The 25,393-nt window shown below is 44.4% G+C and overlaps 1 protein-coding gene across 1 annotated transcript in view; it reads left to right on the plus strand.

Moving 5' to 3' along the window:
* Positions 1-25,393, plus strand: part of OBSCN (obscurin, cytoskeletal calmodulin and titin-interacting RhoGEF) — a 452,890-nt gene that overhangs the window by 413,041 nt on the left and 14,456 nt on the right. The window contains 3 exon segments of the mRNA XM_044292830.1: positions 1,030-1,090; positions 6,217-6,294; positions 6,417-6,589. Coding sequence (XP_044148765.1) covers positions 1,030-1,090; positions 6,217-6,294; positions 6,417-6,589 — 312 coding nt within the window.

A 25,393-nucleotide genomic window follows, 5' to 3' on the forward strand; every position in this document is an offset into this window, starting at 1 on the left:
ATCTGAGTGTAGTGATCATAGATCTAAGTGTAGGGATCATAAATCAGTGTAGGGATCATAGATCTGAGTGTAGGGAACTCGAATCTGGGTGTAAGGATCATACATCAGGGTGTATTGATCTGGGTTAAGGGATCATAGATCTGGGTGTACGGATCCTGGATCTGGTTGGAGGAATCATAGATCTTGGTGTAGGGATCCTGGATCTGGGTGTAGAAATCATAGATCTGGGTGTAGGGATCCTGGATCTGGGTGTAGGGATCCTGGATCTGGGTGTAGAAATCATAGATCTGGGTGTAGGGATCCTGGATCTGGGTGTAGAAATCATAGATCTTGGTGTAGGGATCCGGGATCTGGGTGTAGTAATCATAGATCTTGGTGTAAGGATCATAGATACTGGTTTAGGAATCATAGATCTGTAAGTAGGGGTCCCTACACTCAGATCTATGATCCCTACACTCAGATCTATGATCCCTACACCCAGATAAATAATCCCTACACCCTAATCTATGATCCCTACAAGCTGTTTTAGGATCCCTACAATCAAATGTATGATCTCTACATCCAGATTCAAGATCCCTAAACCCAAATCCAGGATCCCTACACCCATATCTATGATCCTTACTAACAGATCTATGAACCCTACACCCATATCTATGATCCTTACTAACAGATCTATGAACCCTACACCCATATCTATGATCCTTACTAACAGATCTATGATTCCTATACCCATATCTATGATCCTTACACCCAGATGCAAGAACCCTACACATTGATAGGGATCATAGATCTCGGTGTAGGGATCATAGATCTTGGTGTAGGGATCTCAGATCTGGTGGTAGGGATCTGGGTGTTGGGATCATAGATCTGGGTGCAGGGATCTCGGATCTGGGTGTTGGGATCATAGATCTGGGTGTATGGATTTCGGATCTGGGTGCAGGGATCTCGGATCTGGGTGCAGGGATTTCGGATCTGGGTGTAGGGATCATAGATCTCTGTACAACTCCTCTTAGTCCTTATCGATGTCAGATGTTGCGGGGAGGAACTGCTGGATCGACTCTTCCGGAAACACATGATCACTGAGAAAGAGGTGGGAGAACGTTCTCTGCTTCCATCATCGGCCATATTATTTCTCACTGCACCATAATCTCAGCCACCCGGTCACCAACCGGAGCTACAAGCCTGTGCCACGTGTAGTCCCTCCTGGCAGTCATTCACCTTGTGGCAACCTCTTCCCCCGTTTACAGGACAGTAGGTACCAGACACACATACAGCCTGCCATCCTCCAATCCAGCCGCAGGCCCCCATGAGATGACAATGGCAGGAGATGCCACCTCCAGCATGAGACTCTGATAGGACACCGCTAGGCATGCTGGGTAATATGCAGCAGTGGTGACATCATGGCGGGGGGACGATCGCAGAAGGCATTGCAGTGTGCAGCTCGGTGCATTACAGCCCATAAAGGGGGGGTGAGGGGAGAATAAACTGCGGGAGGGATTATATTCACCAAAGAGCGCCCTCCGGGAGCAGCCACACAAACTCTATGGAGACTGCAGTATCACCCCCTCCTCCCCTCTCACAGCATGTAGACACCGAGAGACAGAAGCCGCATCTCCCCCCTCCCCCTTTAATAAGTATTGTATTATTAGACTAATGTTTGGGGAACTGAAGACGTGCAAGAATATTTCAAGATATCCTGCATGAGCCAGGATGGGGGGTACAGGTTGCAGGCAGAGAGAGGGGCTATAGTCTGCAGGAAAAGAGAGGGGCTATAGTCTGCAGGAAGAGAGAGGGGCTATGGTCTGCAGGCAGGGAGAGGGGCTATAGTCTGCAGGAATGGAGAGGGGCTATAGTCTGCAGGAAGAGAGAGGGGCTATGGTCTGCAGGAAGAGAGAGGGGCTATAGTCTGCAGGAAGAGAGAGGGGCTATGGTCTGCAGGAAGAGAGAGGGGCTATGGTCTGCAGGAAGAGAGAGGGGCTATAGTCTGCAGGCAGGGAGAGGGGCTATGGTCTGCAGGAAGAGAGGGGGGCTATGGTCTGCATTGAATGGAGACGGGCTATGGTCTGCAGGCAGGGAGAGGGGCTATGGTCTGCAGGCAGGGAGAGGGGCTATGGTCTGCAGGCAGGGAGAGGGGCTATGGTCTGCAAGAAGAGAGAGGGGCTATGGTCTGCAGGAAGAGAGAGGGGCTATGGTCTGCAGGAAGAGAGAGGGGCTATAGTCTGCAGGAAGAGAGAGGGGCTATGGTCTGCAGGAAGAGAGAGGGGCTATGGTCTGCAGGAAGAGAGAGGGGCTATAGTCTGCAGGAAGAGAGAGGGGCTATGGTCTGCAGGCAGGGAGAGGGGCTATGGTCTGCAGGAAGAGAGAGGGGCTATGGTCTGCAGGAAGAAAGAGGGGCTATGGTCTGCAGGCAGGGAGAGGGGCTATGGTCTGCAGGAAGAGAGAGGGGATGTAGTCTACAGGCAGGAAGAGGGGCTATGGTCTGCAGGCAGGAAGAGGGGCTATGGTCTGCAGGCAGGGAGAGGGGCTATAGTCTGCAGGAAGAGAGACGGGATATAGACTGGAGGCAGGGAGAGGGGCTATGGTCTGCAGGCAGGAAAAGGAGCTATAGTCTGCAGGAAGAGAGAGGGGCTATGGTCTGCAGGAATGGAGAGGGGCTATGGTCTGCAGGCAGGGAGAGGGGCTATGGTCTGCAGGAATGGAGAGGGGCTATGGTCTGCAGGAAGAGAGAGGGGCTATGGTCTGCAAGCAGGGAGAGAGGCTATGGTCTGAAAGCAGGGAGAGAGGCTATGGTCTGCAGGAATAGAGAGAGGCTATAGTCTGGAGGCAGGGAGAGGGGCTATGGTCTGCAGGAATGAAGAGGGGCTATAGTCTGCAGGCAAGGAGAGGGGCTATGGTCTGCAGGAATGGAGAGGGGCTATGGTCTGCAGGCAGGGAGAGGGGCTATGGTCTGCAGGCAGGGAGAGGGGCTATGGTCTTCAGGCAGGGAGAGAGGCTATGGTCTGAAAGCAGGGAGAGAGGCTATGGTCTGCAGGAATAGAGAGAGGCTATAGTCTGGAGGCAGGGAGAGGGGCTATGGTCTGCAGGAATGAAGAGGGGCTATAGTCTGCAGGCAAGGAGAGGGGCTATGGTCTGCAGGAATGGAGAGGGGCTATGGTCTGCAGGCAGGGAGAGGGGCTATGGTCTTCAGGCAGGGAGAGGGGCTATGGTCTGCAGGCAGGGAGAGGGGCTATGGTCTGCAGGAATGGAGAGGGACTATGGTCTGCAGGAATGGAGAGGGGCTATGGTCTGCAGGAATGGAGAGGGGCTATGGTCTGCAGGAATGGAGAGGGGCTATGGTCTGCAGCAATGGAGAGGGGCTATGGTCTGCAGCAATGGAGAGGGGCTATGGTCTGCAGGAATGGAGAGGGGCTATGGTCTGCAGGCAGGGAGAGGGGCTATGGTCTGCAGGCAGGGAGAGGGGCTATGGTCTGCAGGCAGGGAGAGGGGCTATGGTCTGCAGGCAGGGAGAGGGGCTATGGTCTGCAGGAATGGAGAGGGGCTATGGTCTGCAGGAAGAGAGAGGGGCTATGGTCTGCAGGAAGAGAGAGGGGCTATGGTCTGCAGGCAGGGAGAGGGGCTATGGTCTGAAGGCAGGGAGAGGGGCTATGGTCTGCAGGCAAGGAGAGGGGCAATAGTCTGCAGGAAGAGAGAGGGTACAGTCTGCAGGCAGTGAGAGGCCTGCTAGTATATTATGTCTGAGAGGTTGTCACAGCTCCACCCCCTACTGATGACATCACTGGTATGTTGTCACAGCTCCACCCCCTACTGATGACATCACTGGTATAACAGGGTGGCGGTGACTTATGTCTCTGTACCTTCCTCTAGCTGCAGTGTTTCTTGCACATTACTATTATGTATTGATGATATGCTGGGTGCTCTGAGAGGTGGGGGTTCTGTGGGGGGACCCTGGTTTGGTGTCTCTGATGCTGGAGCGCCCCCGTGCCCTGTGAGGCTGGGACAGGAAGCAGCAGATGTTCTTCTCCATAATTATTCTCCAGGATTATTAATTGTGGCTTTAGTGTAAGGTCCTGGCGCTGCCAAACAGAATAAGACGAGAAGATGACAGATGGCGCCGGCCCCTCTGCCGCTCCCTCTGCGGAATATGACAGAGCCGCGCGCAGGATGGGGACCGCCAGCCGCTCACAGCACATACTTAGAGTTTCCTTTATAATTTAGGCTTCATGCACACACTGCGTATTACACTTCTGTGGCCGGGCAGCAAACTGAAGGTGTAATAATGAACAAAACCAGCCCAGTAGAGTCCTCCACAAATCATCCACACGTGGTGGACGTTACCCTGCGTGCGAACCGGAAATCTGCCGCAAGTCACATCCTGACACCAAACTGTCACAGGTTTATCCACTGACTTCAATGAGGAAGCAAAAATCCACAAGACAGAAAGAGAGCAGAGAACTCAACTACTGCCCATGAGCTCCCTCTAGTGGTGGCTGTATATATCTGTATGCAGTTCTCCTGAGCTCCCTCTAGTGGTGGCTGTATATATCTGTATGTAGTAATCTCCTGAGCTCCCTCTAGTGGTGGCTATATATATCTATATGCAGTAATCTCCTGAGCTCCCTCTAGTGGTGGTTGTATATATCTGCATGCAGTAATCTCCTGAGCTCCCTCTAGTGGTGGCTGTATATATCTATATGCAGTAATCTCCTGAGCTCCCCCTAGTGGTGGCTGTATATATCTGTATGTAGTAATCTCCTGAGCTCCCTCTAGTGGTGGCTGTATATATCTGTATGTAGTAATCTCCTGAGCTCCCTTTAGTGGTGACTGTATATATCTGTATGCAGTAATCTCCTGAGCTCCCCCTAGTGGTGGCTGTATATATCTGTATGTAGTAATCTCCTGAGCTCCCTCTAGTGGTGGCTGTATGTAGTAATCTCCTGAGCTCCCTCTAGTGGTGGCTGTATATATCTGTAGGCAGTAATCTCCTGAGCTCCCTCTAGTGGTGGCTGTATATCTGTATGTAGTAATCTCCTGAGCTCCCTCTACTGGTGGCTGTATATATCTGTATGTAGTAATCTCCTGAGCTCCCTCTAGTGGTGGCTGTATATATCTGTATGTAGTAATCTCCTGAGCTCCCTCTAGTGGTGGCTGTATATATCTGTATGCAGTAGTCTCCTGAGCTCCCTCTAGTGGTGGCTGTATATATCTGTATGTAGTAATCTCCTGAGCTCCCTCTAGTGGTGGCTGTATATATCTGTATGTAGTAATCTCCTGAGCTCCCTCTAGTGGTGGCTGTATATATCTGTATGCAGTAATCTCCTGAGCTCCCTCTAGTGGTGGTTGTATATATCTGTATGCAGTATTTTCCTGAGCTCCCTCTAGTGGTGGCTGTATATATCTGTATGTAGTAATCTCCTGAGCTCCCTCTAGTGGTGGCTGTATATATCTGTATGTAGTAATCTCCTGAGCTCCCCCTAGTGGTAGCTGTATATATCTATATGTAGTAATCTCCTGAGCTCCCTCTAGTGGTGGCTGTATATATCTGTATGTAGTAATCTCCTGAGCTCCCTCTAGTGGTGGCTGTATATATCTGTATGCAGTAATCTCCTGAGCTCCCTCTAGTGGTGGCTGTATATATCTGTATGTAGTAATCTCCTGAGCTCCCCCTAGTGGTAGCTGTATATATCTATATGTAGTAATCTCCTGAGCTCCCCCTAGTGGTAGCTGTATATATCTGCATGCAGTAATCTCCTGAGCTCCCTCTAGTGGTGGCTGTATATATCTGTATGTAGTAATCTCCTGAGCTCCCTCTAGTGGTGACTGTATATATCTGTATGTAGTAATCTCCTGAGCTCCCACTAGTGGTAGCTGTATATATCTATATGTAGTAATCTCCTGAGCTCCCTCTAGTGGTGGCTGTATATATCTGTATGTAGTAATCTCCTGAGCTCCCTTTAGTGGTGGCTGTATATATCTGTATGTAGTAATCTCCTGAGCTCCCTCTAGTGGTGGCTGTATATATCTGTATGTAGTAATCTCCTGAGCTCCCTCTAGTGGTGGCTGTATATATCTGTATGCAGTAATCTGGGGTCTGGTGAGTTTAGTTTATTGATATGAAGAGGCTGCTGTGAGTCATGGGATAGGGAGTCACACATCAACCTCTGTGGTATATCTATAAATTCCCCATTATATTGTGTGTGATGGATTTGCTTTGTGCAGGTGAAGATTTATATCCGGCAGCTGCTTGAGGCCATCGCTTATCTCCACGACAAGAACATTCTGCACCTGGACATCAAGGTAAACCAGAAGAAGTCTCATGACAGACGTCTCCTTCCAGGGGAGCGGGTGCTGCGTGCATGGTGACACGTTGTGCCTCCTGTGCACAGGAGCTGACACTCATTATTCTTTCCTCTCTGTAGCCGTCGAACATACTGATGGTTCACGCTGATCGGGACGATATCAAACTCTGCGACTTTGGATTTGCACAGAGGATTATTGCTTCTGAATTTCAGTACAGCAAGTACGGATCTCCGGAGTTTGTGGCCCCAGAAATTGCCTCCCAGGCCCCAGTGTGTAAAGCGTCTGATATCTGGTGAATATCTGATCTATAACCTGTGTGATATGTGATAGATAACATGTATGACATCAAGGATATGTGATAGATAACATGTATGACATCAGGGATATGTGATAGATAACATGTATGATATTGGGGATATGTGATAGATATTATGTATGACATCAGGGATATGTGATAGATATTATGTATGACATCAGGGATATGTGATAGACAACATGTATGATATTGGGGATATACTGTATAATAGAGAATTGCGGCACACGGCTTCTTTTGTCTGCAGTTTATGGCATTTATTAGTGTTACATCACTTAGGATTTATGATCCAGTTACATCTCAAAAGCCAAATAGTCACATACACTGGACTTGGCGACTGGACGTTTCGGCCTATTAAGGCCTTCCTCAGCGGTCTATTTTCCTAGTGTGGCAGGTGCAGCGCTATGAAGTGCCTTTTGTGCTGTGGCATTATAAGAATTCTGATATCTCTGACTTTTAGTCTCACCAGACTGTCTGTTACTCTGTAATCCTCCAGCGCCGTTCTATGGAAGCAGCAGGTTTAAAGAGACCAACAAATGCTGGAAATAACTTCTTTATTAACTAAAAGTTTGACCAAAAGTCTGGTCACACCTCCTCATTCAAAGAGTTTTCTTTATTTTCATGACTATGACAATTGTAGATTCACACTGAAGGCATCACAACTATGAATTAACACATGTGGAATTATATACATAACAAAAAAGTGTGAAAAAACCCTGAAAATATGTCATATTCTAGGTTCTTCACAGTAGCCGCCTTTTGCTTTGATTACTGCTTTGCACACTCTTGGCCTTCTCTTGATGAGCTTCAAGAGGTAGTCACCTGAAATGGTCTTCACTGTACTGTACATAACACGTGTTGAAAATATATCACAAAATGGCGGTATGCAGTTAGCAGTAACTATTTGCAGATTGGTTGAGTATGATCTGGTATGGTTGTATGCAATTTGGTTTGCAATATGTTTGTATGGTATTTGTAGTAGTTCACAGTTTGCAACTGTAGCTTGCAATTTGTATTTGTACTTTGCAATTGTATGGTTGCACTCGGTGGAACTATAAGTAAACACATATATATCTAGTTCAGTATACAGTTCTAAACACAATATGAACATTATATAACTTGTTATAAATACCTATTTTGGCCTCTTGTTCCCATAAAACTCAGCTCTCAGTGGAGTGATTGTCTCTTCAGCTCCTGTCTCTAGTGAATAAGGATTCTAGCAGCAGGTGCTGGAGGAATTCCCAAACAGGCTGTGTGTGAGGCTGGCTGTGATTGGTGAAAACTCTTGCTGTGTGAGAATCTGGCTGTGATTGGTCTAGACTTCTGCCCAGCAACAACAGATTAACCCTATGCATTCTGTTGTTTCTGCTGTGTCACTGAGCTTACCTTACATTACAAAATGAATCTTAAAGGCATATTATCTTTTTCTGCTTCTGTGAACACAAAATATAACAGTTATATGTCATCCAAAACATGATGTCACAGTAAATAACTCAGTTTTTTTCTTTAACACGTAAACATAGGAACTGTATTAATGCTATTGGCAGGTTTCGCTGTATACACATAAAAGCTATATTAGTAACCTTGGACAGGTCTTAGCTGGCCAGCTACACCTCCACCAAAATTACCTATAATTCTATGTTCTTAGTGGTAGGACTTGAACATGAATTTGAGGAATTTTCCATCGTGTTCTCAACTTCCAAGTGTCTTTTATCACTCTCAAGTAGAACAACTAACTTCTGTATAGGACGTTCCAACTGGAGTGGAGTAGTGAGACGTTTTCCTTTTTTGTCAAGTTTTGAGTCTCCTATTGTAACAACACTCTTCTTTCTAGTTTGTCTACATCCTTTTGAACTTCTAGAACTTTGGCCAATTTCCATTGACTTCTAGGTAAATCTTCTTCTTTCACTAACACTATGTCACCAACTTGGACATTTCTTCTGGGTGTTTGCCATTTACCTCTTGGCATCAGATTGGCTAAGTACTCTTTCCTCCATCTATTCCAAAACTGTTCTGATAGATATTGAACTCTTCGTCATCTTTTTCTGGCATATAAATGTTCTTTGGTGAACTTGCCAGGCGGTGGCTGTATGTAATCCAACTTAAGGTGAAGTAGATGGTTGGGAGTTAAAGGGTCCAAAATTGTTAGATCGTTGATGTTATCAACTGTAAGTGGACGACTGTTAACAATAGACATTACTTCATAGAATAGGGTCCTAAGTGAAGCCTCATCTATTCTTCCGGCGTTCTTTTTCAACACTGAACTTAACACGTTTCTCACAATTCTGATTGTCTTTCCCAAACTCCTCCTGTATGACTTGCATGTGGAGCATTCATGTGAAAATCACACTGTTTCTCTAACAAATACTCTTTTTCTTTATCGATCTCTTTTAGAGATTTTTTCAATTCATTCTTTGCTCCGACAAAATTAGATCCTTGGTCAGATCTAAGCTCTCTGACAATACCTCTAATGGCTATGAAACATCCCAAGGCGTTGATGAATGAAGGCGTTGATGAATGTGTCAGTTGACATATCTTTTAACATTTCCAGGTGAATTGCTCTGGAGCTCAGACATGTAAATATTAGTCCATATCTCTTGTGCTCCCTGAGGTTCTGTTTGGAGATGAATGGGCCAAAATAATCCATTCCGCTATAAAGAAATGGTGGTGATGGGTTTACACGATCTGCCGGTAAATCTGCCATTCTTTGCTCTTCGGTAGGTCTACGTGCCTTTCTGCAGACTACACATTTACTTATATACTTTGTAACCACCTTCTCTCAAACAGCTTTGGGTAAAGCTTCTTCCTTGATGCAAGGATTTGTTGTGGTAGTGATCAATATTCAATCTTGTGCAGGTAGAGTTTTTGGGTAGAATTGCTGTATGCTTCAGTCTTCTAGGTAACGATGCATTTTCCAGTCTCCCTCCCACCGTCAGTATACCATCCTGCAGAACAAGATTAAGCTTGTACAATGGGTGGTTGTTTGGAAGCCTTTTAGGTTCTTGTCTAAGTCTCTTCAACTCTTCACTGTAGAATCTCTGTTGAATGGGTCTTATGACTGTTTCTTCAGCTTTCATTCTTTCTTCTACATTCAGCAATTCCTTCTTTCTGATTCCCTTTGCCAAACATTGAATTTGAGCTACTACGTTTATGACCGTATTCCATTTTGAACATCTGGCTAGTCTTTCAAGTATGTCATCTTGACACTTGGCAGCAGTGCTCAATGTTTGTACGACTTTTACTTCTGGATCACCCATAGACAATTCTGTGTAACCTTTACTGGGCGTGATTTCCTTTTCCCAAAGGAACTTTGGTCCTGTGAACCAATTTGAATTTTTCAAATCTGTTACATTCAGGCCTCTTGAAGCATGATCTCCTGGGTTATGCTTTGTGTCAATGTGATGCCAATGTTCCGGATTTGTTATTTCCCAAATTTTCTCAACTCTGTTGGCGACAAAGATATGGAATCTTCAAGCTTCGTTGTTTATGTATCCTAGGACAACTTATGAGTCTGTCCAAAAATATTCTTCATCTGTTTTCAAATCCAATATTTCTCTCAGAAACTTGCTTACTGATGCTGAAACTACGGCTGTTGTCAGTTCAAGTCTTGGTATTGTCCAAAGACTGGTTGGTGCAACTCTGGCCTTTCCCATAACCAGGGCACAGTGTATCTTTTCTTCTCCTATCCCTCTGATGTAGGAGCACTGACCATAACCATAACTACTGGCATCTGAAAAGTGATGAAGTTCTATTTTCTTGTACATTCCGAAATCATGAGGTACAAAACATCTGGGTATCCGAACTTCTCTCAAGTTTTGCAAGTCTCTTATCCAACTCTCCCACCTTGGCTTAAAATTTTCAGGTATGGGCTCATCCCCTCCCAACTTCTGTCTGCATAATTCTTGCAGTATTTCTTTTGCTCTGAGGATTGCTGGGTCCAAGAATCCCAGTGGATCAAATATAGAAGGCACTGCAGAAATAATGGTTCGTCTAGTTGCAACTTTCTCTTCAATAGATACTTCAAAGAAGAACTTGTCATTCTCTACATTCCATTCCAATCCAAGTATGTTCTGAACTAGAAGATGATCATAATTGAGATCTACATTCTTCATTGTTGCTGCACGTTCAGAGTCACTGATGGCTTCCAGTACCTCTCTGTTGTTTGAGATGAATTTGTGAAGGCGCAGGTTTCCTCTTGCGCATAACTCTTGGCTTTCTTTCACTAGTTTGATTGCAGATTCTGTGGACTCTAGACTTATAAGACCATCGTCTACATAAAAGTTTTTCTTCAGAAAATTTGCTGCTGATGGGCAATCCTTTTCATTCTGATTAGCCAGGTACTTCATACCATAATTGGCGCAATCTGGAGACGATGCGGCTCCAAACAAGTGTACTTTCATTCTGTATTCTGCGGCTCTGTATCTGTATCTCCGTCCTCCCACCATAGAACCCTCAGGAAGTCTCTATCTTCATTTTTCACATAAAAAAGGTGGAACATCTTTTCAACATCACACATGACCGCTACGGGATATTTTTAGAATCTACAGAGTACTCCAGGCAGAGTGTTTGTAAGATCTGGTCCTTTTAGTAGATGATCATTCAATGCAACACCATTGTACTTTACTGAGCAATCAAATACTACTCTAATCTGGGTTATCTAGTTTCTTTGACTGGTAGACACCTTGATGTGGGATGTACCACACTTCTCCTTCTTTAGGTTGGTGATTAACTTTCTCTGCATGTCCTTCTTCAGGGATGCCTTCCATGAATTTCAAATAATCCTGCTTGAATTTGGGATCTCTTCCCATCTTTTTCTTCAAACATTTCAATCTTGCTAGGGCAAGATTTCCGTTATTTGGCAGATGAGGTTGTTCTCTTAAAGGTAAGGGCATTTCAAGATCACCTTGTTGATTCTGCTGAATACTTTCTTCTAGAGTGTGTACGAACTTTACATCTTCTTGGAATACACTCTTTTCTTTAGAACTTATGTCTGCAAAGTCAGATTCAAGGATCTTGATTACTTTTGCTAGACTTACAGTTGGTAATTCTTGGACAGATATTCGATGACACAATCCTGTCACCTGTCTTGAGTTTGCAATCTGCTGTTTTCCTCCAACAACACCCCATCCTAGATCAGTTTGAACAGCGTAGGGTTCACACTTTCCTCCTGTGATTATCTTTTGTGGTACCAAGGCTTCGGGACAATCGTAGCCTATCAACAGTCCAACACCAAACTCCTTCAGCGGGGACATTTCATGACATATGACAGATAGGTGCTCCCATTCATTGGCTGTTTCACAGGTAGGTATGCGATCTCGATCTAGAGGTATATCGTCTTTTGTATAAGCTGGAGGTAGATCTAATGTGCAGTTTGAATGAAGTCCTCTAACTCTCAGTCCTTTGACCCTTTGACTGCTCACTAATGTGTCTCTCCCCGTCATTGTGGTGAGTTTGAGCGTTACTGGTTCTGTAGCCACTTGTAATTTCTTGCAGATTTCTTGATCAATGAAGGTGACATCACTCTGGGCATCCAGTAGCGCATAGGCGTATACCTTCTTGTTCCTCCTTTTAGGATTTAATATGCACACTGGTACAACCATTGATGTGCCATTGCTTTCTCCTTCCCTCACTCTGCAAGAGAATACCGATACTTTCTTTCCTTCCTCAGTATCTTTAGGTATTGAGAATTTATCTTTTTTTGGACGTTCTTCATGTAGTGGTGTAGAATGACGCTGCATGTGGCCTTTTTCCTACACTCCTTAGTAACATGGCCTTTTCTTAGGCATCCGAAACACAGTTGGTTATCCAGCACTAATTTATTTTATTTTTTTCTGGTTACTGCGCCTTCAATTGATGGCACTTGTGTATGGAGTGGTTCTCTCCACAGAACATACACTTGAAGGTAGTCTGAAGATTTGGCGGTTCTGTTTCTCTACTGATCCCAGTAGTGACTTTGGACTTGCTCTCGTAGGTATCTGGACCTTGTGTTGGTTGCAAAACTAGTTGCTCTTGCACGTCTTATCTCTTTTGCAGGCCTTTATTCTAAGGATTTTAAGACGTAAGATGATGTTACTGGATTACATGCTATCCGTGCTTCCTCATTGACGAACTTAGAGAACTCTTTAAAACTTGGGAAGTTCTTACCTAGATCTAATGTTTAGTCACATAGTGATTCCATCTAGAAGCCACTTCTTCAGGTAGCTTAGTTAGCACACTGTGGTTTTCTAGATAGTCGTTCAGTACTTATAGTCCTTGAACATATGGGATGGCATTGCTGCATGCTTGCAGGAAGTCACCATACTTTTGGAGTCTGAAGTGTTCTTTAGAACCTATTTTAGGCCAGTTATTCAGTTTCTCTCTAAAGGCTCTTTGTACTTAGAAAGGATGACCATATCTTGTATTCAATTTTTCCCAAGCTTGTTTGTAGGCTTCTTTGTCTTTTCTATAGAAGTTACCTTCAAGAACTTCCTTGGCTTCTCCACCAACATATCTCTGAAGGTAGAATAACTTGTCAACTGGACTGAAGCAATGATGCTCAATGGTCATTTCAAAACTTGCCTTCCACTCTATGAACTTCAGTACGTCTCCTGAAAATACATGGGTTCCAGAACGGGAAGTCTATCTAGGACTGTTCTCTGTGGTCCTGCTGGGATAACGGTTGTAACATTCTCCTGAGCATTGCCGTGGCATCTAGGAATAGAATCATCCGGTTCTATTTTCTCACTTACTTCTGAATTAGGTGAGTCCTTTTTCTTCATCTTTTCCGGTAGAGATTGAGGGTAAATTCACACACCTTTTTCCTAACACTAGACTAGGCCTCTCTGTGTCTTTCTGAGCAGGGATGGAAGGATAATGACTTATTTCCTCACTACAAGCTGGAGATTTCCTTCCATTCTCCTGGGCGTATGAAGGAAAGTAGGAGTCTGTTTCTTCACTTAGTACAGATTTGAACCTATGACTACTCTGACTCATATCCTCCTCATGTACTCTGAGTCTGGCTTCTAAGATCTTCTATGATTTCTGTCTTTCCAGACTTTTTATCTGTTGGAGCTGTGCTTCCATTTCAGCTTCCATCTCATGGCGTTGTGCATCCATTTGATAGCGTTGTGCATCCTTTTCAGCCATCAGTTGGCGCTGCGCCTCAATGGCAGCTTCCATATTAATTTCTGCTCTCCTGACAGCAAGTTGTTCAGCTAATTCCTCTCTTTTGACTGAAGTATTTGAGGACTCTGATATGTGGGTGGCACTTCTGCTAGCGAAGGAAGTCACACTTAAGATTGTGGATCCACCTAAGGACCTAGCATAGTCTCTCATAAAAAGCTCGTTCATTCTACTTCTTGCTTTAACTTCATCATAGTTTCTCTCAAAAGCTTTACCAAATCTTTAGTGACCGCAGTACATGTGTCCATGTTCCTTACAATGCCCTGGAAAGGTGTCGTAAACGACCTTAGGTTGACATATGCTGCCATAAGCTCTGATTCAGATTCTTCTACCGTCTCATCACCCAAGTTCCTTTTTATACTTTCTTGCTTTAGCTTTCTACGAATGTCTTTAATGTATCATTTCCATTTATCATACATCCGGGCAAACTTTTTCTCCTTTAATGCTGCTTCTTGCTCCAAATTTTTTAGGTCCATTTTCTGGCATGTGATGAACATCTGTTTGGGCTATATTTGTTTGAGGCAAGACTAATGCTGCATCAGACTCTTCTACCTCAGACAGGTTCTCTTGCTCTTCAACTTCTGCTCTATCTATCTTTGCATCCTCTAACAGTGGCATGGTAATATTAGGCTCAGACATTTTACTTTAAATGCTATCACAATCAATACGAATATTAAGATGCCTTTCACTTTAAATGCAATATAGACAAATGCAGAAATAAATGACTTTCACTTTAAATGCAATAGAGTCCGTGCACTACAAACTGTCCTTTGTTTTCATTTAAAGTCTCTTATTTCTGAACACAAAAAAAAGTCTCTTTATGCCAAAACCTATGTGCAATGATAAGTAATAAAAGGAAAGCTCTGACCTTATTCTGAAGAGCAGGAACAAATGTCAATCTTAACCCATTCCCGACCCATAATGTACTACTACGTCATGGAAACCACTGCGTTCCCGCAATTTGATGTAAAAGTACGTCATGGTGATCGCGCGGGCACCGGAGCGGTGTGCACTCGATTACTGCATAGGCCCGGCAGTCTCTGGTAGCCGGGTCCCTGCTGTATCTGCCGGCATCACTGTAAAAAGCCGATGCCGGTGGATTAACCCCTTCTATGCCGCGGTCCACGCTGACCGCGACATAGAAGGGGTTTGTGCCGGGTGAGTGAGCGCATTGAGTCCCCGCGCTGCTGTGGCAGGGACCCGATGCGTAACAAGGCAGCCTGATGCCATGCAGAGGCTGCCCAATGCCTTGCACGGCATCGGGGACTGCCTTCTACGGGAGCCGAGGAGATCCAGCCTCAGGCCCGTCTCCTAGGCAACCTGTCCAGCTACAGGCCCGTCTACTTAGCAACCTGGTAGTGTATGACACAGTGTCATACACTAGCAGGCAATGCTTTACAATACAGATGTATTGTAATGCATTGGAGAGGGGATCAGACCCCCAAAAGTGAACATCAGAAATAAAGTAAAGAAAAAAAAGTTTAAAAAAGTGTTTTTAAGAAAATTAATAAAGTAATAAAGTAAAAAAAAAATGAAAAACGCCCATTTTCCCTTATTTTATAATAAAAAAATAAAAACACACACATATTAGGGATCGCCGCGTCCGTAATGACCGGCTCTATAAATATATTACATGATCCACCCTGTCCGATAAACAACATTAAAAATTAAAATAAAAACGGTGTAAAAAAAAAGACATTTTTGTCACCTTACATCACAAAAAGTGCAACACCATACGATCAAAAAGCCATATGTCCCACAAAATGGTATCAATAAAACCGTCACCTCATTCCGCAAAAAATGAGTCCCTACCTAAGACAATCGCCCCAAAAAAAGAAAAACTATAGCTCTCAGAACATGGAGACAATTAAACATCATTTTTTTTTGTTTACAAACTGCTATTATCTGTGTAAAAAAAAAAGCCATTTTTTTCACATTACATCATACAAATTGCAACAGCATGTGATCGAAAAGGCGTAGGCCCCCCAAAATAGTACCAATCAGACTGTTACCTCATCCCGCAAAAAACGGGACCCTAAGAGAATCGGTCAAAAAATAAAAAAGCTATCACTCTCAATGGAGACACTAAAATATGATTATTTTTTTGCTTCAAAAATGCTATTATTGTATAAAACTTTAAAAAATAAGAAAAAGTAGACATATTAGGTATTGCCACGTCCGTAACGATCTATGACCTAATCCCTCAGGTAAACGCTGTAAAAATAAATAAATAAAAACTGCGCCAAAACAACCAATTTTTGGTCACCTTGCCCCATAAAGTGTAATAATGAATGATCAAAAAATCCTATGTACCCAAAAATGGTACCGTCAACTCTTCCTGCAAAAAAACGAGCCCCTGCACAAGACGATCGGAGGAAAATAAAAAAATAGGGCATTCAGAAAATGGAGATACAAAAACCTAATTTTTGTTTTCAAAAATGCTTATTATTTATAAATGCTTATTATTATTTAACACTGAAACAAACATCATAGAAAGTAAACCTATTTGATATCATTGCGTCCGTAACAACCTGCTCTATAAAAATAGCGCATGATCGACCCTGTCAGATGAATGTTGTTAAAGATAAAAAATAAAAACGGTGCCAAAACATCAATTTTTTTGTTACTTTGCCTCGTAACGTAAAAATCATATGTACCCCAAAATAGTACCAACAAAACTGGCACCTTAGCCTGTAGTTTCCAAAATGTGGTCACTTTTTTGAGTTTCTACTCTAGGGGTGCATCAGGGGGGCTTCAAAAGGGACATGGAATCTAAAAACCAGTTCAGCTAAATCTGCCTCCCAAAAACCATATGGCGTTCCTTTCCCTCTACGCCCCGCCGTGTGCCCGTACAGCAGTTTACGATCACATATGGGGTGTTTCTGTAAACTACAGAATCAGGGTAATAAATATTGAGTTTTATTTTGCTGTTAACCCTTGCTTTGCTACTGGAGAAAATGGATTAAAATGTAAAATCTGCCAAAAAAGTGAAATTCAGAAATGTAATCTCTATTTTCCAATAATTCTTGTGGAACACCTAAAGGGTTAACAAAGTTTGTAAAATGAGTTTTGAATACCTTGAGGGGTGTAGTTTCTAAAGTGGGGTCATTTTTGCGTGGTTTCTATTATGTAAGCCTCGCAAAGTGAACTGGTCCTTAAAAAGTGGAAATGTTTCGAAAAATTTCAAGATTTGCTTCCAAACTTCTAAGCATTCTAAACGTCCCCAAAAAATAAAATGTCATTTTCAAAATGATCGAAACATGGAGTAGACATATGGGGAATGTAAAGTAATTACTATTTTTGGAGGTATCACTATCTATTATAAAAGTAGAGAAATAGAAATTTGGAAATGTGCTAATTTTTCAACATTTTGGGTAAATTTGTAATCGTTTTATGAATAAAAGTGATTTTATTTATTTTTTACTCATTTTTACCAGTGTCATGAAGTACAATATGTGAGGAGAAAACAGTCTCAGAACGGCCTGGATAAGTCAAAGTGTTTTAAAGTTATTATCTCATAAAGTGACACTGGTCAGATTTGCAAATAATGGCCTGCGAAGGAAGTGAAAACAGGCCCGGGGTTAAAGGGGTTAAAGGGGTTAAAGGGGTTAAGGGAGACATGTCTTTTTTTTATTTTTATCAAATCTTTATTTTCAATTTTTGACAAATATTTCCATCAAATTGACATGACAATGGCAGGTATACAAACAATAATGAACTAGAAGTACTCCATAATCCGTTATGGTCACATAATTGTTAAGTGTCATAACCCAATAGTGGTGTAAGGCAGGTAAGTGGCCATATTAATTAGCTGTATTTAAATCGAATAAACGACACTAAGAAAATGACACAATGAGGCAGAGCCAGTCATGGCCTACATATATTAGTTAAGACAACTCCTTGCACAGCTGACTACTATGCGGAAAAAAATACTATTATACCTCATCTACATCCGGTAAGTAGTGCTATACATACTGCACCTAAAACATGAGAGAAGAGCGAACCAGGGAGCCCCCCATCCAAATACCAGTTAATCCTCGATTTGTGTAGCTCCTATACCAGTCCTTCCATTTATCCCAAGCTACAAGAAACCCATCATGCGCTAGAGTCTCCCAGCTAATAAGTTCCTCCAGCTGATAAATCTCCTGAACCTTAATGGCCGACTCTCTCAGACGAGGAGAGACTTCTTTAGATAGCCAGTACTTTGGTATAAGTAGCTTTGCTGCAGCAATCAGTTGTGCAGGTAACGCGCTATTAGCTAGTTTATAGTGGCTATCGGGAAGATTGAGCATATCCACTAATGGGGTAATGGGTGCGCTAATCTTGCATATCTTTTGAACCTCCCTCGAGATTAAGACCCAATACTTTGCGATTTGAGGGCACGACCACCATATGTGATGCATGGTTCCTCTATCTTCACCACATCTCCAGCATTCTGCTGCTACTGAAGGGGTAATAGTGTGCAATTTATCAGTTCTATACCATCCTGTGACTATCTTAAAAGAATTTTCCTGAATCTTAATGCATCTTGAATAGCCATGTGAATGCCCAAGAATCGTCCCATGGTACCTGCATCTAGAGATTGGCCAATTTCCTTTTCCCATCTTTCAATAAACGGCGGTTTGGTATCAGAATCTATCTCTAATACTTTATTGTAAAGTCGAGATACAATGCCTTTCGCATGTACCGTTTGATTCCATATAGCATCATACCAAGTAGGGGTATAATTGCTCGAGGTGTTCGCTAAGTACTGGGTGCATACCTTATTAAATTGAGAGTAATGGGTTTCGGCCCATGGGATGTGTTTGAACCGAGCTCTCAAAGTATGGATATTAGGAACCGTCCTGTTTTCCAATATGTCACCAATTGCTACATCTCCTAAGGCCGCCCATAAACCCATGTCATCCTGAAAATCTGCATGGAATAAATAAGGCAAGTACCCCGTGGGAGTGAAGGGCGACAGGCAACTGGAGGGGTGTAAATGCTTCGACAATTTAAACCAGCTATTGACCATGCCCCAAAGGGAACCGGGGATTGCGTCTTTGTGAAGGGACTTTTTGCTGGGATCCCATAACATGACTAATGCTCTCGGTCCCAATATCTTCCTAGCTATTTGACAGCCTAATTTAGCAACTCGAGGGTTAGTTATTTCTGAATGAAGTCTCATTTGAATTGCCCCATAGTAACCACAGATATCTGGCAGTCCAAATCCGTCCTTATATTTAGGTAAGGTTACTCTCTGGTATGCCAGTCTAGGTTTAGCATTATTCATAGGTTTTCCGTACTTGAGCCAGATAATATTGGGGTCGGGCTACTGGTACAGTCGGCATTAGGTACAGCAATTTAGGAAGAATAGATGTTTTCAACACATTCTTCCTACCTAGCCAAGTCAAAAAAGGAATTTTTAACTCCTTCAGTTGGATTTTAATGTCCTCTAACAACTTGGGATAATTAAATGAAAACAGTTGATTGGGGTCTCTGGTTATGCGAACACCCAGGTAACCTATACTATCCGTTTCCCATTGAAAGGGGTAATCTGCCTTTAGGCGGGCAATGGTTGCTTGGGGTGTGTTAATTACTAAAGCTACAGATTTGGCCAAGTTTATCCTGAAATTGGACAAATCTCTGAATATGTCTAGTTGTCTCAGGAGTGCTGGAAAGGCTGCTAAAGGATTAGGCAGTAATAGTAGCATGTCATCCGCAAACGCCGCTACTTTGTGGGTCTGAGTCCCTGGATGTTTCCCTCCTGTCTTATGGCTTGAAGGAAGGTCTCTAGGCATAGTATGAATAAAGTTGGCGACAGTGGGCAGCCCTGCCGGTTCCCATTCCGAATTTCAAAATGCGGGGTGAGATTACCATTTACACGTATCTTTGCTGTGGGTGAGGAGTACAGAGACAGTACAGCGGCTATGAATTGAGAAGGGAAACCAAATCTATGCAAAGTGGCCTCCATGAACCGCCAATCCACTCTGTCAAATGCCTTTTCGGCGTCTGTACTCAGAAGAGTGAGTCCTCTACCATGTGTTAAGGCATATCGCTGGGCTTGTATCACCCGGAATGTACTGTCCCTGCACTCTCTGCCCCCCACGAAACCAGACTGCTCTGGGGAGACTAAGACTTTGAGTAAGGGCGCGACTCTATGAGCTAAAATCTTAGCCCAAAGTTTAATGTCTGCGCTAAGCAGTGAAATTGGCCTATAGCTAGCCGGTAAAGCTGGGTCCTTCCCTGGTTTGGGCAACACTGTTATATGTGCTTCAAGGGCCTTGTAATAAGCTGCCGTGAGACCATCTGGTCCTGGACTCTTGCCTTTAGGAATAGTTTTTAAAACTTTCTCCACCTCTCCCAGCGTTATAGGGGCTGTCAGAGTCTCCTCGTCTGTTTTTGCTTCACTCTTAAGTAAGCATTAGCGGCTTTAACGTTAAGTAGGGATCTAAGTTCCTGTCTGAGGGTTACTAGTGACTCTAAGTCCCATAGTGCTAGCGATTCCTTGTGCCACTTTTCCAGCTGAGAGATTTTGAATAGCAAATCCGTCAGCCGTTTTGATCGCTCTTTTTTAAGATGGGACCCCAGAGCTATGAACTCCCCGCGTATCACCGCTTTATGCGCCTCCCAGGTAATAGGGGGGATCGTGGCAGAGTTTACATTAATGTCAAAGTAATCTCTACGTTTTTCGAGATATAGTCCACATGTGTTTGAGTATCAAACAGCGTATGATTTAGTCTCCATGACCATTCCCTCCCAGTTACCTCTGGTAACGCAATGACGCAACTCATCATGGCATGATCAGAGACCGTTATATTAGCAATGGCAGCGGACTTGACTAAGGTGAGGTTTTGTTCAGGAATAAGAAGGTAATCGAGTCTCTGATAAGACTTATGAGGGTTTGAATAAAAGGTGTAATCCCTTCTGTCCCCGTGAATTGATCGCCACACGTCTACCACATGTAGATCACCTAATCGTGTTTTCAAGGATTTCAGAGCTCTGAACTAGACAGCCGACTTCCGTGATGAAGAATCTAGTAACGGGTTTAAAGTTAAATTGAAATCCCCTCCTATGAACTTCAAACCAAAAGAGAAGGCGGCTATCTTTTCCAGCATCTCCTCACCGGTTTGACATTCGGGGCGTACAGGTTGCATAATGTCATTTTCGTGTGGCCTATCTCACAGTTCAGCAATAGGTACCTACCCTCCGGGTCACTCAGTTGGGAGTGGAGCGTACAAGGTACACCTTTCTTCAGCCCAATGCTAACACCCTTGGAGGCAGGTTCATCAGAGCATGAATGGAACCAATAGTGAAAAGAGGAATTGCCCAAGTTAGGTATACAATGGGGGGGAAAATGCGTCTCTTGTAGCATAATTATGTCTACTGCTGCATTTCTAAATATCCGAAAGATACGACTCCGTTTAACGGGGCCTTTGCAGCCATGAACATTAAAGGTTGCTATATTAAGTACTAGAGGTGCCATTCATGTGACGTTTTGAAAAAACAGCTTTGCGTGTGGTGAATGTGACCGGAAAATGAAGTATAAACATTAGGTACTTCACAAAAACAACAACAACAGTAACAAGGTAAGAACTGCCTGATATTGCAGGAGCATCAGTAGTGGGGGGGGGGGGGGGGGTGATCAGTCTACAATATCCTGATCGGCCTAGATCCCTCTTCTATCCCCAATGGATAGACCAACCCGGCAATTAACCACCCATTCGCTGACAAAACCACGTCTAGTGGGAGTGGAATCAGGTTCGAGAGATATAATAACTGATAACTTATAACTCTAAAACATCCCATCTAAGCATTAGGAGAATGTATCGGCCATCCTTAGGAAATGCTATACAGGGCCAACAGTGCGCAAGAAGTGCAGTCTAACAGCTTAACAGTCCTTCAAGTGAACGGCCCTGAGGTGAAGCAGACACTACTCAACAGCTCGTAGATCAGGAGATCAAGTGTCCAGCTCTCGGTTCCCTGCTTTCTTGTTGCGCCCTGTCCGTTGCTGCTTCGGCTTCATCCAGGGCGAGATCTTAGGTAACGGTGGCAAGTCTTCTTCCGGCGCTACCGGCAGCCATGATGGTACTTCCACAGGTGGTAAGTCCGTCATATCCCAAAAGGGAATCAGATCAGCAGGAGGGCGGATAGTAAACCGACGGTTCCCTGCTGAGATCAACAGGCCGAAGGGGAATAGCCACCGATATGGAATCTTCGAAGATCGTAACAGGTCGGTTAGCGGTTTCAGCAATCTCTGCTTCTGAAGTGTGGAGGCCGCTAGATCCTGAAATATCTGTATGGCTCTGCCCTGTAATGACACTTCTCCTTTCTCCCGCGCCTTTTGCAGAATCTCCTCTGTGTCTCTATAGCTTAATAAGCCACATACAATGTCCCTGGGGTTTTCAGAGGATCCGGGCTTGGGTCTCAGCGCTCGGTGCACTCTCTCAATAGTAATGCCCTTAGCTCTATCTAGTAAGATTGTGAATAACGAGTCCATCAGCGCAGGTTCTCCCCAGCATCTGCCTCAGGAAGGCCTCCTATTCTTATGTTACGCCGCCTGTTCCTATTTTCCTGATCTTCCATCTGTAGTAACAGGCTGTTCATGGCTCTAGTATGCGAGCCCAGCGAGCTTTTAACCGCGGTGTTAAAGGAGATCAAGGCGTCTTGGGCTTGCTCCAGAGACTCCACTCTGTCTCCAATATGGCGGACCTCCGCTTTTTTAGTGGCGAGATCGGCTGCAATCGGCGCTAAAGCCCTGTGAAGAGCGCTTTCCAGAAAGTCTCGGGTGAGTGCCGCTGAGTCCTCTCCTGCGTGCAAGCCACTCACCTCGATTGATTCTTCATGCACCGCTGCACAGCTTGCATCTCCAGCCGCTTCTTCTTCCCCACCTCGCTTCAGCGCCATCTTATGTGTGCGCGCGGTTTGCTGAGAAGCCGGCTTCTGGAGGAACTTCTCCATGTCGGAGTGCTGTGAGGTGTCTTTCTTTTGCTCAGAGGTGGTTCTCGACGAGTCCTTGGGTTGAATCTTCATCCCTTTATTCGGGTGGTGCTCAGAAATATGCTGAATAGAGATCTAGTGGCAGGAGCTCTGTTCTCAAGCAGCCGCCATCGAGCTCGGTCAGGCCACGCCCCCGAGACATGTCTTTTTTTAATATGATGCAATGTTTGCGCTGACTTGCGATGATCTGTGATGACTTGCGATGATCTGTGATGACTTGCGATGATCTGTGGTGACTTGCGATGCGCTGGCTTGGATACGCTGCTGCAGGCTTTGGGCCTAGTGGCAGGAAACTAGTGGACTTTAGCCTCCCACCATGCATTCCTTTCTCTCTGTAGGGATCACAGGAGGGTTGGCGCTCTTTCTCTGACTATCTTGCCTTTGCCGTTCTGCCACTTTGAGTTGGCTGCAGTTTGACTAATTTACACGTTCTATGGCCTCTATGTAAGCTCCGCTGAGATGTCTTTGCTTGATCACTCAGGGAACAGTTGCTGCGCGGCGGTATATGCGGGCGCTCCGCTGCTCTAATGCGCTCTTTTTGTGCAAGTTGAGGATCACCCTCTGAGGGTAATAGTTCCAATGGGGCAGGCGCAGCGCTATGAAGTACCTTTTGCGCTGTGGCATTAGAAGAATTCTGATATCTCTGACTTTTAGTCTAACCAGACTGTCTGTTACTCTGTAATTCCTCTAGCGCCGTTCTATGGAAACAGTAGGTGTAAAGAGCACAACAAATGCTGGAAATAACTTCTTTATTAACTTCAAATTTTCTTCATATAACACTGCCGCCTCCGCAGCAGATAGTCCATGTACATGACACGTGTTGCACAGAGATTCACAAAATGGCGGTATGCAGTTAGCAGTAACTATTTGCAGATTGGTTGAGTATGATCTGGTATGGTTGTATGCAATTTGGATTTCAATATGTTTGTATGGTATTTGTAGTAGTTCACAGTTTGCAACTGTAGCTTGCAATTTGTATTTGTACTTTGCAATTGTATGGTTGCACTCGGTGGAACTATAAGTAAACACATATATATCTAGTTCAGTATACAGTTCTAATCACAATACTAACAATATGAACATTATATAACTGTTTTAAATACCTATATTGGCCTCCTGTTCCCATAAAACTCAGCTCTCAGTGGAGTGAATGTCTCTTCAGCTCCTGTCTCTGGTGAATAATGATTCCAGCAGCAGGAGCTGGGGGAATTCCCAGACAGGCTGTGTGTGAGGCTGGCTGTGATTGGTGAAAACTCTTGCTGTGTGAGAAGCTGGCTGTGATTGGTCTAGACTTCTGCCCGGCAACAGTGATGGCCAGTTTGCAGTGTTCGCCCGCGAACACATACGATCTGCCATTTTAACTGACAAGTCCGGCGAGGCACTGCTCCCGGAGACCACATTTCATTTCAGACCGGGTTGCGCACAGGCACAGGTAAGGACCTACCTGTGCCTCACCGGACTTGTCAGTTAAGATGGCAGATCGCATGTGTTCGCCTGGGAACTGGCCATCTCTACCCAGCAACAACAGATTAACTCTATGCTTTCTGTTGTTTCTGCTGTGTCACTGAGCTTACCTTACATTATATAATAAATCTTAAAGGCATATTATCTTTTTCTGCTTCTGTGAACACAAAATATAACAGTTATATGACATCGAAAACATGATGTCACAGTAAATAACTCTGCTTTTGTCTTTAACACATAAACATAGGAACTGTATTAAGGCTATTGGCAGGTCTGGCTACATACACATAAAAGCTATACAAGCAACCTCGGACAGGTCTTCGCTGGCCAGCTACACTTAGTGTGACCTCTTGTATTCGCTGGCGCTGGATCATAAATCCTAAGTGATGTAACAAATAAATGCCATAAACTGCAGACAAAAGAAGCCGTGTGCCGCCATTCTCTATTATTTGGCTACGACTGACAAGTCCTTGCACTGGCAATAACGGTGTGCAGTGCTCTACCTCTACAACATTGATATTGGGGATATGTGATAGATATCATGTATGACATCAGGGATCATTTATAAAATGTGTTATATGTGATAGGAGAGATAATTTGTCAGTGTTACCCCCCCCCCCCCCCCCCCATACTATCAGATTGGTTTACACCGGGCGTTGATACTTTTATATCCAGATCAATACCATACCGGGATTTGCTTTTTCCGATAGTAGGCTGCGCTGCTGTGCCCTTGGCGCTCCGTGTTCTCATAAGCACGCCACTGCCACCGATAATAAGATTAAGGGGAGGGGGCTGAGAAGCTGGCGCTGCCACCGATGAGAAGATTAAGGGGAAGGGGCTGAGAAGCTGACGCTGCCACTGATGAGAAGATTAAGGGGAAGGGGCTGAGAAGCTGACGCTGCCACCGATGAGAAGATTAAGGGGAGGGGGCTGAGAAGCTGACGCTGCCACCGATGAGAAGATTAAGGGGAGGGGGCTGAGAAGCTGACACTGCCACCGATGAGAAGATTAAGGGGAGGGGGCTGAGAAGCTGACGCTGCCACCGATGAGAAGATTAAGGGGAGGGGGCTGAGAAGCTGACGCTGCCACCGATGAGAAGATTAAGGGGAGGGGGCTGAGAAGCTGACGCTGCCACCGATGAGAAGATTAAGGGGAGGGGGCCGAGAAGCTGACGCTGCC

This window comes from Bufo gargarizans, chromosome 5 (assembly GCF_014858855.1).
Source record: "Bufo gargarizans isolate SCDJY-AF-19 chromosome 5, ASM1485885v1, whole genome shotgun sequence".
In the NCBI taxonomy this organism is placed as follows: domain Eukaryota; kingdom Metazoa; phylum Chordata; class Amphibia; order Anura; family Bufonidae; genus Bufo; species Bufo gargarizans.